This window comes from Oryctolagus cuniculus, chromosome 12 (assembly GCF_051225735.1).
Source record: "Oryctolagus cuniculus isolate XC-2025 breed Fujian yellow rabbit chromosome 12, ASM5122573v1, whole genome shotgun sequence".
Classification (NCBI taxonomy): domain Eukaryota; kingdom Metazoa; phylum Chordata; class Mammalia; order Lagomorpha; family Leporidae; genus Oryctolagus; species Oryctolagus cuniculus.
In genome coordinates, this window is record NC_142878.1 from 111,102,271 (window position 1) to 111,122,660 (window position 20,390).

The 20,390-nt window shown below is 44.1% G+C and overlaps 1 protein-coding gene across 36 annotated transcripts in view; it reads left to right on the plus strand.

Moving 5' to 3' along the window:
- MYO9A (myosin IXA) overlaps positions 1–20,390 on the plus strand; it is a 281,572-nt gene that overhangs the window by 182,248 nt on the left and 78,934 nt on the right. For all 36 annotated transcript variants that reach the window (XR_016218484.1, XR_016218481.1, XR_016218482.1 and 33 more), the window contains 7 exons: positions 972–1,094; positions 8,092–8,172; positions 10,117–10,227; positions 10,945–11,067; positions 13,296–13,445; positions 14,198–14,517; positions 15,414–17,021. Coding sequence is in view for 32 of the 36 variants with exons in the window: in XM_089310956.1 (XP_089167082.1) it covers positions 972–1,094; positions 8,092–8,172; positions 10,117–10,227; positions 10,945–11,067; positions 13,296–13,445; positions 14,198–14,517; positions 15,414–17,021 (2,516 nt within the window). In the remaining 4 variants the exon portion in view is untranslated. The remainder of the gene's footprint in view (positions 1–971; positions 1,095–8,091; positions 8,173–10,116; positions 10,228–10,944; positions 11,068–13,295; positions 13,446–14,197; positions 14,518–15,413; positions 17,022–20,390) is intronic.

Sequence of the window (20,390 nt, forward strand, 5' to 3'; positions counted from 1 at the left end):
CATGTGGTTGGCACGACATCTTTTGTGTGGCGACAGGAAGAGAGGCTCAGGTACATGCTGTAGACTGCACGTGCCAAGCCTGTTAACCATGTTGGGGTGCAGTTTTGGCTGTGCATGGCTGTGGCCCAGAGACTGCTGGCAGTCTCTCAGCTCCTAGTTGCTCACTAACAGCTGCCTTTGCATATCAGGGCCAAGCTGTGTTTGCTGTAGCTGTGGTGGCAACAGAAATGCCCTGTATTCTGCATATGAGCACTCATGAAAGCTAATGGCTGGAGCTGGGACTGCAGAAAACTAAAGTGCCTTTGTGTGCCTTTGTGTCAGAAAAACAAAACCAGCAGCCGGAGCCTCTGCCTCAGTTAGGCTTTCCGAATTTCACATGTAAACATTTGATTGGTGAACTTAAGTCACATCAAGAACTCTGGGTGCAAAAGTTTGGGAAATGTTTTGTTTTAGCTTTCTCCCTCCCTCCCTCCCTTCCTTCCTTTTCTAAAATGATTTATTTCATTTATTTGAAAGAGTTACAGAGACAGTTAGAGAGAAGTCTTCCATCCGCTGGTTCACTCCCCAGATGGCTGAAACAGTTGGAGCTGGGCTGCTGTAAAGCCAAGCCAGGAGCCAGAAGTTTCATCAGGGTCTCCCAGGCAGGTTCAGGGGCCCAAAGACTTGGGCCATTTCCCACTGCTTCCCCAGGCACATTTGCAGGTAGCTGGAATTGAAGTGGAGCAGCCAGGACTCAAATCAGTGCCCATATGGGATGCCGGCACTGCAGGCCCCTTTGTTTTAACTTTCTGGCTTCTGAAGGAAGGTAGAAGGAGAGTAGAATGTGTGTTGAATATCAGTGTTTCATGTCCATCACAGTTATGTGAAATAGTAAGGGTTTTGTGGAGAGGAAGTGATGAAAATGGGCTGGACATTTTGTTTTTCTCATTTTAAATTAGTTAATGTTAAGAATTTATTTTTTCTCTTCTCAGCACTTGTTGGAGGTCAGCTCTCTGAAGCACCTGACAAGTCTGACTCTGCAGGACCGCATAACCAAGTCCCTGCTGCATCTGCACAAGAAGAAGAAGCCTCCGAGCATCAGCGCCCAGTTCCAGGTCATTCCCTGAATGCTTATGCCAGACAAGCGTGCATCTCTTCTGCTGGTCATTGAGAGACCAGATCAGTCTCCAGGGGCCTCGAGTGCAGTACAATGCACATGACTAAAACCGTGTTTGGAGAGAAGTACCAGACATGCGAAAAAGCCAGCTGCCTTTGTTTTCCATCTAGATTATTTCTGAGTAGTGGATTTCCTGAAGAATGATTCATTGTTTTCATTGGAAGGAGAAAGGGAGCAGAAAATGGATAATATAAGCAAAATCTTTCTTTTTAAATAAGTAATATCTTTTCCTTATCTATTTTTTAAAAATATTTTTTTTTTTGAAAGAGTTACACAGAGACAGAGAAGGAGAGGCAGAGACAGAGAGAGAGGTCTTCCATCTACTGGTTCACTCCCCAGTTGGCTGCAACAGCGGGAGCTGTGCCAGTTGGAAGCCAGGAGCCAGGAGCTTCTTCCTGGTCTCCCACAAGGGTGTGGGGGCCTCGGGAGTTGGGCCATCTTCTGCTGCTTTCTTAGGCCATAGTAGAGAGCTGGATCAGAAGTGGAGCAGCTGGGACTCAAAGTGGCACTCATACGAGATTCCGGCACTGCAGGCGGCGGCTTTACCCCTACGCCACAGTGCCGGCCCCTGCAAAATCTTCTTTGAAACCCTGCTGCGCAGATTCAGTGTCCAGATAGTAATTGAAGTTTATTTATTTATTTTTTAAGGCCTGCTACCCAGATATGGTCAGAGTCCGCATAGTGTTGTTGGTTTTTCCCTACTTAAATCTCATGTTGCTGTTAGCCCTATATAGGTGGTATTGTAGGTAGGCTCTTGGTGTGTATTAATTTTAACTTTGTATATACAGAAATCTAGTCCTTTAACCAAGTAACTTTGAGAAAAATTTTCAAGATAATGAGGGTCTTCAAAAAGTTTCTGGAAAAATGAGTATTACAAGAAAACTGCTTGGATTTCAAACAATTTTTGCACCAAAGTAAAACTACCTTTGTTTATATTTTTTATTAACTTTTTGAAGTTACCCTCACACTTTTCAATGCTCACTGTAAGCCAGGATGTGTGACCATGCAGTATCTACTACCATGTCATTGCATGTGATCCTGTTTGAGTTTTAAGCACAGTCCTTCAAACTGTAGGCTAGTATTGCTGTTCTGTTGTCGATGATCCTTACCATATACCTACAGAAAATCTTAAATCCTTGAAGGCTGTGTTAATAAGCTCAAAGAAGAGCCAGGTGAGTATGGTGAAATTTTTGTGCGGATGGGGTTCTCCAGCTGTATTTATTACAAGCTGTTGTTTCCACGTAGGAGGGGGATTGAAAGCAGAGACATAGATAAAGTGCACTAGTGGGAACAGGATTTACTTAAATAAAAGAGGTAGTACACATTCAGATGTGAATGTGGCAGTCTCATTGTGTGCCACTCAATTCAGTTGTCCCCTTTATTGGGTAGAGAGTGGTTCCTTAATTGATTATACAAATAGGATAGAGTTTGGAAGGGAGTCAGCATATGTGGTGATCACTGGGCAGGTTTTATGGCTTCTGCTTGTGAATTTAGTACACATGTGTTCATCATGGCCTCTTCATGATGGAGGAGGCTCAGGTACATTATGAGAAAGCAGGTGTGCTGAATTATGGAAGGATTCGAGTTTTTTTTTAGTGGTGCAAGGCTAAGGCACAGAAACCGCTGGAAGCCTCTCATCTCCTTTGTTCCTCACTCTCTGCCTGGCCATATCAAAATCTCTGCCATGAATTCAAAATATCCTTCTTAATTAATAATAGGAGTATCTTAGGGGTTAATGGTATTTGATTGTAAAGTGAGAAGAATAAGAAATGGTGCTTGGACAGGTCTGCCTTTGCCTTAGTACTGTCATCACATTCCTTGAAGTCTAGCTTCATGTTGTATACTTAAAAATTCAAAAATGAATGATTGTAGCAGAAAAAAATACTGTTGATTGGTAAACACGGCTGTGTAAAACAGAATCAAAGCTTAATAATACACAAGATAAATATGAATATGCAGACCTGAAACAATTGTTAGGTCATTGACAGTTAACAAAGTCTCCCTTGATCAGCAGATCACCGTAGGTAGTCAGATTCTGATTGAAGGGTAAGATAGGTATCTGTAAGAGAGTCATTGGTATGATGATTATGATGAGAAAGATCCTGAAGCTGTTGCATGCCCTTTGTTTGGTTACCTTGATATTATTACAGGTGCTTTAGAAAACAGCATCATTCCTTAATCTGAAGAGTATCATATATCTACTATAGTAAACATTAGTCATAATCACAGTACCATTCATAACCTTTAAAATTCCCCCAAACTCAAGAATTCCTTAAATGGTGATACTCATATATCATATTTAATTTTTCAGAAAGGGTCATCTTTATTTTTCTAATAGATTGTCATATTATTGTAAAAGAGTTACTATCTGATTTAGAAAATATAAATGAGCAAAACAGAATCATCTAGCACACAGAGATAATGACCAGTTTTCTGTATTTTCCATGTGACTTCTGAATATTTACATATATGTATTATCTAAGTTTTCCACCAAGCATTCTCCAAGATAAATACTATCTCTCTGGGGCTGGTGCTGTGGCCTAGCATGTATAGCCTCCACCTGCAGTGCTGGCATCCCATATGGGTGCCGGTTCAGGTCCCGGCTGCTCCACTTCTGATCCAGCCCTCTGCTATGGCCTGAGAAAGCAGTGAAAGATGGCCCAAGTGCTTGGGACCCTGCACCCACGTAGGAGATCCAGAATAAGCTCCTGGCTCCTGGCTTCAGATTGGTGCAGCTCCAGCCATTGAGGCCATTTGAAGAGTGACTCAATGGATGGAAGACCACCCCCAACCTCCGCACTCTTTCTCTCTGCCTCTCTGTAACTGCCTTTCAAATAATAATTAATTACATCTTAAAAAGAACTACTATTTCTCTTCCTACACAGATGAGGAAATTACAGGTGGTAGGATTGGATGGGATCCAGGTGTTTCTGACTCTGCCCTTCCTGTGAATGTGTGTCTTAATCACAAATGAAAGCATTGGGCGGGCTCTGTGGCATGGGGGGTAAAGCCGCCGCCTGCAGTGCCGGGATCCCATATGGGCACCGGTTTGAGTCCCAACTGCTCCAGGTCCGATCCAGCTCTCTGCTATGGCCTGGGAAAGCAGTGGAAGATGGCCCCAGTCCTTGGTCCCCTGCACCCATGTGGGAAACCTGGAGACCAGGACCTCCTGGCTTTGGATCAGTGCAGCTCCAGCTGTTGCGGCCTTCTGGGGAATGAACCAGCAGATGGAAGACCTCTTGCTCTCTCTCTCTGCCTCTCCTTTTCTCTCTGTGTTATTCTTTCAAATTAAAAAAAAAAAAAAGGATTAAAGATGTAATGTATGGCAATAAAAATAAACTATGTGGGATTAACATCTATTAGATAGTTCACCAGTGATTTGTGCTCGTATTTACTTTTTTAAGATTCTGTTTATTTGAGAGGTAGAGTTACAGATGAGAAAGGGAGAGACAGGAAGGTCTTCATCTGCTGGTTCACTCCCCAAATGGCTGCAATGGCCAGAGCTGGGCTGATCTGAAGCCAAGAGCTTCCTCTGGGACTCCCACATAGGTGCAGGGACCTAAGCATTTGGGTCATCTTCCACTGCTTTCCCAGGCCTTATCAGGGAGCTGTGTTTGAAGAGCAGCGGCTAGAACTTGAACTGGCACCCGTATGGGATGCCTGGCGCTGCAGGTTTAGGCTTAGCCCACTGTACTGCAGAGCCGGTCCCTCATATTTACTTTTAATGTAAAGCCCAGAGAGAGACAACTAAGAAAAAAGAAATGAAAATATGTCAGCAACTTGTGAGTCATTTACCAGGTGTATCAAGTGGTATACTTGTGGTAGTTGGCATCTCAAAGAGAAGAAAGAAAAGCTATTGAAGAATACATTTGAAGAAATAGCACCAAAATATTTGTGCTGATTTGATAATAAGTATATGTTTTACGTATAAGTGTGTTTATATCAGAGAATCTCACACAGAAGAATCAGAGCCCTGTGAAGCTCGTCATGGCAGATTGCTGAAGTCGGTTGTGGGGAGGACCATAAAGACAGTGAGGGGAGCAGGATCTCTTCAGTGACTGCAGCTTTCTCAGCAGTTCCCATCAGCAGACAGGGGAGACAGTGCTAGCTGCATGAGACTGAGTTCTGTGTGTAGTATGTCCTTTAACATGAAGGAGACGTTCTCAGATAAGAGGAGGTTCTACAGCATCAAAAATGTTACACATAGAGGGATGGTGCGAGAAAATCTGTGTCTCAACAAAAGAGATGATGTCAGGATGATAGAAATGTAGCTAAACATAAAGGATAAATTTTCTCTTTTAATCTTTTTTTTTTTTTTCTTACTTGACAGGTAGAGTTTACAGACAGTGAGAGAGAGAGACAGAGAGAAATGTCTTCCTTCCGTTGGTTCACTCTCCAAATGGCCACTACGGCCGGAGCGCTGCGCCGATCCGAGGCCAGGAGCCAGGAGCCTCCTCCTGGTCTCCCATGCGGGTGCAGGGCCCAAGCACTTGGGCCATCCTCCACTGCCTTCCCGGGCCACAGCAGAGAGCTGGCCTGGAAGAGGGGCAACCAGGACAGAATCCGGCGCCCCGACCAGGACTAGAACCCAGTGTGTCTGCAACGCAGGCGGAGGATTAGCCTAGTGAGCCGCGGCGCCAGCCAAACGTATTTATTTATTTGAAAGGTTGAACTGCAGAGAGAGAGGGAGAAGGAGAGAAGAAAGGAGGCAGGGAGGGAGAGGGAAGAAGAGAGAGCTCATCCATCGACTGGTTCACTCCCCAGATGGCTGTAATGGCCATGGCTGGGCCAGGCTGAAACCAGTAGCCTGACACTCCCTCCTTGTCTTCCACATGGATGTAGGGGCCCAAGCACTTTGGTCATCTGCTGCTGTTTTTCAAGGCATAGTAGCAGGAAGCTGGATTGGAAGTGGAGCTGCTAGGACTTGAACCGGTGCCTATGTGCGATGCTGGTGTCCCAGGTGGTGGCCTGAATTGCTGTGCCACAGTGCTGAAATTTTCAACGAAATTTTTTAAGATCTTTCATATGCACAAGTTTCAAGAATTTTTGCACCAAAATAAACCTGCGTTCTAATTCCATTTCTATGAACTTTTGAATTCCCCTCATCCCTTAATGCATCTGAAGAAGGAATACATGAAACATTACAGATGAATTTTTTTTTGACAGAGTTAGATAATGAGAGAGAGTCAGAGAGAAAGGTCTTCCTTTTTCCATTGGTTCACCCCCCAAATGGCCGCTACAGCTGGTGCTGTGCTGATCCAAAGCCAGGAGCCAGGTGCTTCCTCCTGGTCTTCCACGCGGGTGTAGAGCCCAAGGACTTGGGCCATCCTCCACTGCACTCCTGGGCCACAGCAGAGGGCTGGACTGGAACAGGAGCAACCGGGACTAGAACCCAGTACCCATATGGGATGTCAGTGCCGCAGGCGAAGGATTAACCAAGTGAGCCATAGCGCTGGCCCCCTCTTTTTTTCTAATAAATGTTATTCTAATATACATGAAATAAAATTTTAAAACAGAAATATACAGTTTATTCTGAATATTCAAATATTATTCTGAATATTCAAATAAATAAATTGAAGATAGATTCTACCCCCTGTCCCCATAAGTGTGCCTTTCAAATAAATATTTTTTAAAAATTTATCAAACTGTATTAATTAATTAATTAATAATACTCGGATTGGCGCAGCGCCGTCTGTAGCGGCCATTTGGGGAGTGAACCAGCAGAATGAAGACCTAGCTCTCTGTCTCTCTCTCTCACTGTCTATAACTCTACCTGTCAAATAAAATTAAATTAAAAAAAAGAAAAAAGGAAACAAGAGGGGCCAGAGTTGTTGCATATCGGGCTAAGCTGCTGCCTCTGATGTCAGCATCCCACATGGTTGCTGGTTTGAGTCCTAGCTGCTCCACTTCTGATCCAAGTCCCTGCTAATGTGCCTTGGAAAGCAGCAAAAGCTGGCCAAATACTTGGGCCCTTGCACCCATGTGGGAGATCTGGAAGAAGCTCCTGGCTCTTGGCTTCTGCCTGGCCCTGCCTTGGCTGTTGGGGCCATTTGGGAAATGAACCAATGGATGGAAAACTCTCTCTCTTTTTTTTTTCTTTCTCTCTCTCTTTCTGTAACTTTTTTCCAATAAAAAAGTCTTTAAGATAAAAAGAAAGCAGAACACTTGAAAGTAAAAAGTTTGTATGTTGATGTAATGTGTCTGACAACAGACACTGGTCTGTTGTTTTACTTGAGGTTGTAAAGCACTGACAGGTCTGTATAGTGCAACCCCTAGAGTAGCCACTAGAAAGCAATACTGATGTTGCCCTGAAGCCAGGAGATCAACAAATGTGAAATATTCAAGTGTGGTGAAAACGTGGAGCACTTACCAGAGTATATGACATTCAAATACATAAGTCCGAGAGGAAGGAAACAATGATTTGCTGATCCCAAAACAAGGAGAAAGGAATAAAGAAAGCAGCTGCATTCAGTGAAATTGACAACAGAAGAATACGAAGGAAAAATCAGTGAAACCAAAAAGCAGATTCTTTGAAAATGTCAAAAACTGATAAATGTCTGGCCAGACTCATCAGGATAAATGAAGGTGCAAAAGAGCATTCTTGGGAATAGAAGCAGGGTCCTAAGATGTTAGAGTGAAAGTTTCAATGTTGTTCTAGGATGTATGAGCTTGAGTAAAATTGTCTAATGTAAAGAAATAGGAAGCAATTATTGTATACACAGTGTCCTTAGAAATACATCTGCAGTATCTACTGTTGCTATGCTGTCAGCTTTAATTAAGCATAATGGGAATATGCACAATTGGCCTTGTAGAAACAAATCTCTGTTTGGTGCTAGGTTTTTGCATGTTTTGCCAACATTATCACTTATATTTATAAATCATTTGTTGCCACTTTTGAATGGGAGAATATGCTAATTCAATGCTTTGCATTGCAGGCCTCCTTAAGCAAACTGATGGAGACACTTGGTCAAGCAGAACCGTATTTTGTAAAGTGTATTCGCTCTAACGCTGAAAAGGTATGTCCTACAAACGAGCGCACAAAGTTGTTCAACAAGATCTTCTTTCATTCTGTACTTTTTTTTTTTTTTTTTGGACAGGCAGAGTGGACAGTGAGAGAGAGAGAGAGAGAAAGGTCTTCCTTTTGCCGTTGGTTCACCCTCCAATGGCCGCTGCGGCCGGTGCACCGCGCTGATCCGATGGCAGGAGCCAGGTGCTTCTCCTGGTCTCCCATGGGGTGCAGGGCCCAAGGACTTGGGCCATCCTCCACTGTACTCCCGGGCCACAGCAAAGAGCTGGCCTGGGAGAGGGGCAACCGGCAGCGCCCCGACCGGGACTAGAACCCAGTGTGCCAGCGCTGCAAAGCAGAGGATTAGCCTAGTGAGCCACGGCTCACTTTAACTGTAAAGAAAACTTTCTTCTTATGTCACTGTAAAAGAATGGTTAACATTCCCCACTTAGTGTAAGAAGGAATATATTAAGCACTTTACAAAACAATTATGAGGTTGGTCCAATATGTATGTTATGTTATTACACAGATGAAAATACTTAAATCATAGAATGCTCAAGTATTTTGTCTAAGATCACAAAGGTTATACATAGCGTTGTAGACTGCTTCTCAAAAATTAAGAAAGCTAAGGGGCCGGCGCTGTGGCGCAGCGGCTTAAAGCCCTGGCCTGAAGCACCGGCATCCTATATAGGCGCCGGTTCTAGTCCCAGCTGCTCCTCTTCCGATCCAGCTCTCTGCTATGGCCTGGGAAAGTAGTAGAAGATGGCCCAAGTCCTTGGGTCCCTGCACCCATGTGGGAGACCTGGAAGAAGCTCCTGGCTCCTGGCTTCCGATCGGTGCAGCCCCGGCCGTTGTGGCCATCTGGGGAGTGAACCAACGGATGGAAGACCTCTCTCTCCATGTCTACCTCTCTCTGTAACTCTGTCATTCAAATAAATAAAATAAAACTTAAAAAAAAAAAAAAAAAAAAAGAAAGCTAAACATAATTCCTAATATATTTTAGTTGACCAGGTAGGGAACTATTTTTTCCAGTGATGACTATAAATAAAGATGGCAAATGTTCACATGTATTTTATTTTGAAAAAATTTAATTAGGGGAACTGTCACAAAAAGAGAAAGGAATGCAAAATATTGACAGTTATCTTCCCCCCTAAAGTACAGGGACAAAACCCATAAACAAACACTGAGCAACTTCCTTAAGAGATACAATATACATTCAAACAAGAGAAATTATTAATCTTAGGGTAACAAATGTTCATGAAAGCAAACTTCTTTTATTATAAAAAAGCAAACTTTTTTATTATAGGCTCCAAATACTGTTTCTTTTGAGTACCTGAAAAGAGACCTCCTGAGGCAGCTGGGAGTGATGGGCCGTGCAGACAGGTTTCCAGTGACCGCCCCACTGGCCTGTCCCCTGTCCGTGCCTTGTGAGGAGCAGGAGGCAGCCCATGCTGAGGGCCTACAGGAGTGTTTTGGTTTTCAGTGTTTCCTGCTGGTGTCACCAACAGAAACAGGGAAATGAATTACACCTCACCTTGTTCTCGTCAGCAGGAGTGGGACAGATGGTTCCTTAGTGAGAGTATAGATAGCATCATCATGACATACAAACATGTAGACCATTCTTCTGTGTGCAAGCGGGTTAACCTTGTTACAGGTTTGTAGGGACTGGGCTGTGTGGCTCTCAGGGCAACCCTGCTCCTTTTGAGTGTCTCAGAGTCCTTTCCCTTCACAAGCAGAGAGGCCTAGAGGCTGCTGGCTTTCCCTTGTCTCCCTAGGCTGGGGCGTTCAGAACTTCCCTGAAGCTACCACCTGGCAAGTGAGCTTGTCCCATCACCCTAGCTAAGCAGACAACCTTCAGTCCCTAGATAATTCAGTTAAGCCATTCTTGTAAGACATATTAATTTGGAAATCTGTTATTTGAAAGTAATCCTTTTTTTCATTTTCTTTGTTTTAGTTGCCCTTAAGATTCAGTGATGCCTTGGTACTCAGACAGCTTCGATACACTGGGATGTTGGAGACAGTCCGAATCCGTCAGTCAGGATACAGCTGCAAATATTCTTTCCAGGTTATGCTTTTAGAATAATAGTTCAATATATGCACTTCACATACATTAGTCCCATATGTCGTGTTTATTGTTTCTTTGGGGCTTACTTCTTTATTTCCCACTATTATTCTTTTCCAGAAACACCTTTTCTATGCAGAGTTGAAAGGTTCTCTCCCACTGAATATAGCAGCCTCATGAAGCGTATGTTGTAATAGGACGCCATTCTTGGCTGTTCTCAATGGAGCAGAATGTTTGCTAATACCAGCAATTCTCCAGTAATTGAATTAGTTCAATCAGAATGCTCCAAAGCTGTCTCGTAGCAAGCTGCAGTGAGGCCTCGTGGCTGTTCCTTTCAGCTGCTGCTGTGGGTGCAGAGTAACAGTGCTGCCTCCCAGCAGCCGGCCAGTCTGTGCTGTTGGTGGGAAAGGCAGTGTCAAGCCCAGGCGTGCCTCTGACAGCTGCCATGTTGGCTTTTGTTTCCTCCCTGCCAGACCTCTCAGGGTTTTGTTAAATAACTTTTTTTGGTGTTAGTTTCTACCCTTCTTTTTCCTTTTTGATAACATAATATCAAAGTCAACATCTCCCCCCTTTTATGTTTTTCAAACTAACCTTTTATAATATTTAATTAATAAGCACAGGTTTCATCCTATTTAAAAGAATAAGAAAAATTAATGAAAAGGTAATTAGTTTAAGAACTTGTTTGTATGCGATTTTGCAATGGTTTGTTTCATTTTTCAGGATTTTGTGAGCCACTTCCACGTGCTTCTTCCCCGAAATATTAATCCATCAAAATTTAACATTCAGGATTTCTTCAGGAAAATAAATCTTAATCCAGATAATTATCAAGTTGGAAAAACCATGGTAAATATAATATATACAACCTTTGTCAAAATTAATTTCAGTTTTTAAACTTAAATGAGAATGATGTTAATCTTTCTTATGAGGAGGTTTATAGAAATGATATCAGACATCAGAAGGATGTTGATGCGAGCAGAGCTTTGATTTGATGATGCAGTCAGTGTTGATCACAGAACTCCTGACCAGTGCTCTAGCTCTGACTGAAATTTCAGCTGCACACGTTCTCCGGTGATCTCCAGGTTACCTGGCACAGAGTGGCGCAGTCCGGGCTCTCCTGCTGCCCTTGGTTTATCAGCTACTTTCCTTTTCTGTCACCCTTCCCGTGCCTCATACTAGGAGCTGTATAATCATTTTTGGCTTATTCTTTAATCTTTTTACAAAATTTTGTTTCTTCTCTCCTCCCACCCTTAAAAATAATTTTCACATTTCTCCCCGTTTTTCCATGTCTGCTGCTTCTACTTTGTCTTTATTCCTTAGTTATTCCATCTGCGCTGCTCTTACAGTGAAGTCTGCTCATTTTATTCTGTTATATTTGTCAATCTGTTACCCTTTTTCTATCCATTATGTTACGGGAAACCTGGTGAGAAGATTCTGAGTTTGGGTCCTGGTGTTAAGGACGATTTACAAGACCAGACACAACTGTGAGAGAAGAATAGTTTTATTTAAGTAAGAAAAAGAGAAGTTCCAAAGAGGACAATCAGATTAGTAAGACAGAGACCAAGTCTAGAGATATTTGTCTTTATCACGTTATCTCCAAGGAACATAGGTAGTGGTTATACATTTGTTACTGTGAATGCCGGGGGTCATTTACTGTGTAGATGATGGGAGGAAGCTGCAGGATGGAGCCAGTCTGGCCTGCTTCTAGTCCCAGGCTCCCTCAATAATATTAAAATCATCTTCACATACTTCTTTCTTTTTGTTGGCCTCCTGCTCACTAATAATGTCCTGGTAGCCTCCTAAATATATTCAAACCTCTTTCTGTGTTTCATGAACCTCCATGTTGTGGCTTCACATTGTTATCTTCTTTATGCAAATGTATTGTTCCCTCCTCTCCTGCGTGTGCCCTGGTAACTGTTCCCAGCTCCTTGTCCTCACTAGGGATCTTCTCTCTCTTGCCCTTGCTGGATTACTGTTTTCCTTCTTGGGTAAAAATATTATTTCCAAAGGGATAGTTCCAGTTTATCTTTGTATTCTTCCATATCCCTGAGGATTTATTTGTGGAACGAAGGAGTAAATAAATAATTTTTATTTGAGTAATAACTTTGGGGAAAAAGATGCATGCTGGATTTCAGAGAGAGATGTTATCATTGGCTTGCCCAATGTTATATCAGCCTTCAAGATCTGTAGTTCTCAACTCTTCCCCCACTTCAAAACCCTGGAAAAATTGGACAATATATTGGGACCAACATTGTGGTGTAGTGGGTAAAGCCACTGCCTATGACACTGGCATCCCATTTGGGCGTTGGTTTGTGTCCTGGCTGCTCCACTTCCAATCCAGCTCCTAGCTAATGGCCTGGGAAAAGCAATAGAACATGGCCCAAAATGTTTACATAAATAAGTCTTAAAAAAAAAAAAATGTAGTAGGGAGCTGGTGCCGTGGCTCACTTGGCTAATCCTCCGCCTGCGGCTCCAGAATCCTATATGGGTGCTGGGTTCTAGTCCCGGTTGCTCCTCTTCTAGTCCAGCTCTCTGCTGTGGCCCGGGAAGGCAGTGGAGGATGGCCCAAGTGCTTGGGCCCTGCACCTGCATGGGAGACCAGGAGGAAACACCTGGCTCCTGGCTTTGGATCGGCACAGCGCTGGCTGTAGCGGCCATTTGGGGGGTAAACCAACAGAAGGAAGACCTTTCTCTCTGTCTCTCTCTCTCTCACTGTCTAACTCTACCTGTCAAATAAGTTAAAAAAAGAAAAAAAAGAAAGAAAGAAAATGTAGTAGGAGCAGGAGTACATTGACTGCTTATGGCAGTGATTGTCCCAAGGGAGCAATGCGTAATCTCTGGCACTAGAATTTTTGTACTCTTGCTGACCATCCTATGTCCTTTTCCATATTCCAATGTCTCCTTTTCAGTTTGAGAATAACTATGTTGGCTAAACTGATAGAAGTATTTGCCAGTTCTTGGTTTATACTTTTGCCACTGTAATTTGCCTCTACAGCGTATGACAACGAGGACTCATGAAGTAAATTCCGCTTTTTTTGTTAAACTGCATCCCTCGTCTTCCTTCTTCCTGGTAGGTCTTCCTAAAGGAGCAGGAGCGACAGCACCTACAAGACCTGCTTCACCAGGAGGTGCTGCGCAGGATCGTGCTTCTGCAGCGCTGGCTCCGGGCCTCGCTGTGTAGGCAGCACTTCCTCCGCCTGAGACACGCATCCATCATTATCCAGGTGAGAAGCAGAGACTTCCTGGTTCAAGGTGGACTCCTTTGTCTAGGAACCAGACTGTTCTCATGCGAAGCACTTAATTACTGACAGCTACAGAGGTGGCCATTCAGCAGCCTGCCTGGCATGTGCTGGTGAGCTGTTCATATTGATTGTGTTGAACCGGGATAGAATTGAATTTGCAGTTGCAGTGTCATGAGAGGCATGAGCAGTAGGGTAAAGGAGCCATGTGCCTTTGTCTTTGTTGATGTTCTTTTCATCAGTTGTCTGAGTCATGTGTCAGTCAGTGCATGGTGTTGTTGATAAGCACCCATTTTGGATGATAGGCACCTTATTTCACATTTATATATTTATATCTTTTATTATCTCCCTCACTGATCTATGTCAGTGGATATTGGTGTTCTCCATATGACTTTTCTGTTTGTACAAGACAGTTTTCTGTTACCTTATGCCTGTTAATGTTATTTGGGCAAATTGTAGCAAGAGAATAGTATATAATTTGTTAAAATTAACTTGTGCAGCATGAAAGCACCACTAAATTTTAAATTCTTAGTTCCATCAAGGTTGTACTCATGTTATTTAAAGTGGTTGTTTGAACCCAGTGTATCTGGAAAACTTGTGTTTAGTCTTCACCCATTTAGCTACTTAGCCATATAACCTCTAATCATGGCATAAAAAATGTAATCCTTTTTCCTTTTCCTGTGAAAGTGTAGGATAAGGAATGATGGCCAGTTTCTGTTCTTGTGTCTTGCCCACAGCGTTTCTGGAGGAGTTGCCTCACTCAGAAGCAGGCGCGGGGTGAAGCTTTGCTGGAAGATGCTGCGGCTTTGGCCAGTGCGGCTGCTCGTCTGCAGGCTTCCTGGCGTGCGCATTCGGAGCGGCAGCGCTACTTAGAGCTGCGAGCTGCAGCCGTGGTCATCCAGCAGTGGTGGAGGGAGCACCGGAGACGCAGACACAGGGCCGCTGTGTGCATACAGGCGAGGTGGAGAGGTTACAGGCAAAGCAAGCAGTACCAAGAGCAGAGGAGCAAAATTATCCTCCTGCAGTCAACATGTAGAGGATTCAGAGCAAGGCAGAGGTAACCTCATCTGTGCCTTAAGATTTTTTTTTTTTTTTTTTTTTTTGACAGGCAGAGTGGACAGTGAGAGAGAGAGACAGAGAGAAAGGTCTTCCTTTACCGTTGGTTCACCCTCCAATGGCTGCTGCGGCCGGCGCGTTGCACTGATCTGAAGCTGGGAGCCAGGTGCTTCTCCCGGTCTCCCATTCGGGTGCAGGGCCCAAGCACCTGGGCCATCCTCCACTGCACTCCCGGGCCACAGCAGAGAGCTGGCCTGGAAGAGGGGCAACCGGAACAGAATCCGGTGTCCCGACTGAAACTAGAACCCAGTGTGCAGGCACTGCGAGGTGCAGGATTAGCCTATTGAGCCGCGGCGCTGGCCAAGATTTGTTTTACAATTGATTATGTATAATGTGTTTCCTTTGCTATACTACGATATTCCTATCAGTTTTTAACCTGCTATATCTTGTCTACAATAGAAGTTAAGTGTTGTGTTAAATTGGATTGAAGACCTACATGGTCTATGGTTATAATTGCTAAGTGTTAACAATTCTTACTATATTTGTGTTAGGCTTAATCTTTTTTTTAAGTTTTTTTATAATATCCACTATTTATATCTTCAAAAACTTTAAATTCATATTTAACGCTTACTTTAAAGATATTATTAAAATGAGAATTTTACTTTGGAGTTTATGTTTTGACTAGAATGCCCAGTTAGGAATAAGACACTTAATGAAAGTATCATCTGATTAATGGAAATAAGAGAATTTAAAATGTGTGATCAAGTTTGTTTAAGAAATACTTGGATGTTGTGAGTAGAAGATTTTGTACCTTTCCATGTTCCCTGAGTTCTCAGTACGCACATCCTTTCCGGTATCAACCAAGAGTCATTTCTGACCCATTCTGTTTTTCTACAGATTCAAAGCGTTAAAAGAGCAGAAACTTAAAGAAGCAAAGCTAGAACTTGGATTGGTGAGCACAAGGGCATATGGAGCTCTGGAAATTCAGGGCTCAGACCCTTCCAGCTGGGAGGATTGCTCCTTTGACAGCAGAGTGAAAGCCATGGAGGAATGTAAGTCTGTGGTAGAGAGGAATCGCCCCCGCCGTGAAGGCTCAGTGGACTGCTCCAGGGAGTCCCCAAACATGCGGCAGGAGAGAGCCAGAAGCCAGAGTGGTGTGGACTTGCAGGGAGACGTGGTGGTAAGAGAACGGCCCAAGTCCTTGGAGGACCTGCATCAGAAGAAAGCAGGCCGGGCCAAAAGAGAGAGTCGGAGAATGAGAGAACTAGAGCAAGCTATATTTAGCCTGGAATTGCTGAAAGTCCGTTCTCTGGGAGGTGTGTCTCCTTCCGAGGAGCGCAGGTGGTCTACGGAGTTGGTGCCTGAAGGCCTGCCCTCTCTGCAGGGCACACCTGATAGTGAAAGCTCTCAAGGAAGCTTGGAGCTTCTGAGCTGTGAGGAAACCCAGAAAGGCAAACCAGAGTCTGTGATTGTAGATGGAGGAGATCTGCAGATTCCAGCACCTGCAGTATCTAGCAGTCCAAAAGCTGACACACAGGACTACACCCGCAGCACCTCCAGTGAGCTGAGCCGTGTGTCTCTTCACAAGGGAGTGCCTGTAGACTCAGCGCCCTCGCAGGGTGACTCTGGGGAGGAGAAGCCGGTCTGCCGCTCTGAACCTGTTACCTGCAAGCCACAGCCGAGAGACCTGTTTATTTCCAGTAGTCTGCCTACTTTTTTTTATATTCCCCATCAAGACCCACTAAAAACAAGTTCCCAAGTAGACACAAGCACCCAAAGAAACAAAGTGTTAAAAAGTGAAGACACGCAGGGGACAGTTCTTCCTTTCGACGTCAGCAGGGAAGCTGAAAAGCATCGCTTCTCAGGAGAAGAGCACATTACTCCTTTTGTGAAGACAGAATCTGCCAGTACTGTGCTTAAGAAGTTAGAAAAGCTGAACTCGGAGAAGGAAGAAAGGCAAAAGCAGTTGCAGCAGCAGAATGAGAAAGAGATGATGGAGCAGATCCGCCAACAGACAAATATCCTAGAGAAGGAGCGTAAAGCCTTCCAGACCTTGGAGAAGCCAAGAACTGGAGAGTCCTTCCTGGCCCCGTCTTTCTGTCTTTCCAAGCAAAGAACGGAGAGGCCGTCCTCCCTACTCATCCCAAATGTCCCAAATAAGGGAGAACCTGGTGCAGGAGGATCCCCATCAGTAACTGTAAAAGATACAGCTCTTGCCCCAAAAGACAGTTGCTCTGCTCACCTAGCCTCGAAGGACAGACCTGTGACTCTGTTCTTTGAAAGAAAAGGAGCCCAGTGCCAATCTGGTGGTGTCACGGAATCATCTCAGACAGACAGAATGGGCACCCAACAAAGTATAGCCTGTAAACCCTCCAATAATCGCGTTTCAAAAAGAGAGCACCTTAGGCCGACTCCGTCTTCTGGCCACACGTCTGATGACCCTTCCAGAGAGGGAACCGCCAGGGCCATTTTCTTTACACCGAAGGACAGTGTGAATATGCCCCTGTGAGTGGAGTGTGTGTTTACTTTCATGTGTGGATGGAAACAGCTGAGTTTATTAAGATGCCTGACTCTGCTGCACTTTCTGCGTGTATGCCCCTCAACTTAGGCATTTCTCCTCATTGTTTCTACCCACCACTGGAAATCGGCTACAATTTTACCATAAGAATCGTTGACGAGGCCTAGATGCTAGAGTGTTTGATTCCTTCCCATGCTATTGAACAAGCATTTATGAAGGGCCGTGAGTGCCTTTGAGTAGGGGAGGCCTTCAGCAAGCGCTGGTTGTCTCAGAGCTCTGAGGTGGCACGTCTAGCTTGCTTGCGTCACTGCTGGTGGCTCTTTATTGTTTTCTTTATACTTTTCTGTTATAAACATACAGGTACAAAATTAGCTCTTTTATTTTTAAAGATTTATTTATCTATTTGAAAGGCAGATTTATATATAGACAGAGAGAGAGAGAGAGCGCCTCCATCTGCTGGTTCATTCCCCAAATGGCTACAGTGCTCAGGGCCGGGCCAGGCTGAAGCCAGGAGCTTCATCAGAGTCTCCCACATGGGTGACAGGAGCCCAAGTTACTGGGGCCACCTTCAGTTGCTTTCCCAGCCAGGCACATTAGCAGGGAGCTGGATCAGAAGTGAAGCAGCTGAAACTCGAACTGGTACTCATATGGGTTAATGGCATTTCAGGCAGCAGCTTAACCCACTGTATCACAATGCCAGCCCCTGAATTAGCTATCTTCAAGTGCAGACCACAGAAGCATTAACTGTGTGCTCGTTGCTGTCCAGTAGCTGTCTGAGAACTACCCATTGAACAACTGTCTTTTGCCCTCTCTCCAACCCCTGTTAACTACCGTTCTGCCTTCTAAGAGTTGGACTACTTTAAATACCTTATAAATGTGGACTTTCTATTTTTTAAATATTTTTAAACTAGTAGTAGTCAGAGAATAGCATTTTAAAATCTTCATATCTTATTTGAGTGGCAGAGAGACACACAGAGATCCATCTGCTAGTTTAGTCCCCAAATACCTACAATAGCCAGGGTTGGGCCAGGCCATAGCCAGGAGCCGGGAACTCCATCTCACTATCCAGTATGGGCAGTGGAGACCCAAGATCTGCTGTCTCTCAGGGTGCACATTAGCAAGAAGCTAAGAACAAAGTCATCCAATATGGAGTGCCTATGTGTGGGTATTCCAAGTGGTATCTTAACTGCTGTGCCAGATGCTTGACTCAGAAAAGCATTTTTGGAGTGATTTACAAAAGAAAATTTGATAAAATTTAATATGCTTTTTCTTTGGACTAAAAAAAATTGTATTTCACATTAACAATGAAGATGCATTTTTTCTCCTCATAGCCTGAGCATTTACATATTTCAGGCTTTAAAATTGCGCACAGACTTAATGGAAGCCTTTTGCAAACATAGGCAAGAGACCGTCGATATTTTGTCTTTATATTGAAGGTTTTTACAATAGTAAGAAATGTAGTTGAACTTACTGATGACTTGAGGTCCCCTTCCTGCCCTTTATCCTGGAGGTTGCTCAGAAATTCAACCTTTTTTATTTTATTTTATTTTATTTTTATTTTTATTTTGACAAGCAAAGTTAGACAGAGAGAGAGTTAGAGAAACAGAGAGAAAGGTCTTCCTTCTATTGGTTCACTCCTCTAATGGCCGCCATGGCCGGCACTGCACCAATCCAAAGCCAGGAGCCCGGTGCTTTCTCCTGGTCTCCCATGGGGTGCAGAGACCCAAGCACTTGGGCCATCCTCCGCTGCCCTCCTGGGCCACAGCAGAGAGCTGGACTGGAAGAGGAGCAACCAGGACAGAACTGGTGCCCCAACCGAGACTAGAACCTGGGGTGCCGGTGCCGCAGGCAGAGGATTAGCCAAGTGAGCCGCGGCGCCGGCCAGAAATTCAACCTTAAGCACAATTCCCTTCATTCTGATTAAGTTAGTGATATGCGTTGTGTATGCAGATATACAGGAAAGCAGTTACTGGATCTATGAGTCTGTTTTGTGAAAGACCTAGTTGTAGATTCCAAAAACCATTGGTCATCCTTGTGCATTACTCCCTTTTTATTTTCCCAGAATAGAAGTTTGCTTTACCTTGCTTATGATCTACAAACCTTCAAAATTATTGTACATTAGATCCTTTAAGTAAAAGCCTACAGATAAAGTTTGTGCTTTAACTGTTGTCCTGTTATGTAAGTGATACTAGAAATATAAGCATTCAGCCGGCGCCATGGCTCACTAGGCTAATCCTCCGCCTTGTGGCGCCGGCACACCGGGTTCTAGTCCCGGTTGGGGCGCCGGATTCTGTCCCGGTTGCCCCTCTTCCAGGCCAGCTCTCTGCTGTGGCCCGGGAGTGCAGTGGAGGATGGCCCAGGTGCTTGGGCCCTGCACCCCATGGGAGACCAGGAAAAGCACCTGGCTCCTAGCTCCTGCCATCGGATCAGTGCGGTGCGCCGGCCGCAGCGCGGCAGCCATTGGAGGGTGAACCAACGGCAAAGGAAGACCTTTCTCTCTGTCTCTCTCTCTCACTGTCCACTCTGCCTGTCAAAAAAAAAAAAAAATATATATATATATATATATATATATATATATAAGCATTCTGTAGAATCATAAATGTTGGTGCTTCCAAGTTGTCTAGTCCAGTTCCCACATATTATAGGTGGGGTCACTAGGGCCCCAGAGGTGAAATGACATATCAGGGTCACATACTTAGAGAAACAGTGTAGACTAGAATTTGAATTTCATAATTAGTGTCAACATTTTATTTCCTAAATAGGAAGTGACACAAGACTAACGTTCTATCTGTACCATAGTGGTGATAAGTACATAGTTGTTTTATATCTATTTTATGAGAGAGAATGAAAAAGAAATCATAGAAAAGAGTAAGGAAAATGTCATAAGTTTTGAAGTTTGTTGAAGTTATTAGAGGTACCATTAATTGCTGTATCTTTCTTTGGAGACAGGTCAGTAGGCTCAGCTGTGGCAAGAGGGATTCTCCTGGCCAGCAAGGAATGCTTGTGAACAAGCTGGATTGCCAGGCCAGGCTTGTCCTACCCTGGACGAAAGGGAACTCTCTGAGCAGCCTTTAGCTCAGAGATCACCCTCTATTTGTGTTTCTTTAAAGATTGTTGCATGGGGGTGAAGTTCAAGATAACTCCGTCTACCTCCTGGACTTTGATTTATAAAAACTAAACGTAAGAATCTGAGAGGAAGAGTAATTTGCCAGCTAGTATTACAAGTTAGTATCTTCCTTGAGCCACTGTCCTGCTGGGGTGTAAGGAGCATGCCGCCCTGCTGAAGGGAGATTGGCCTTGGTAAATTACAATTGCTACAGGTAGAGCACTGCATCTCACGCTCTCGTGCTCGAAGT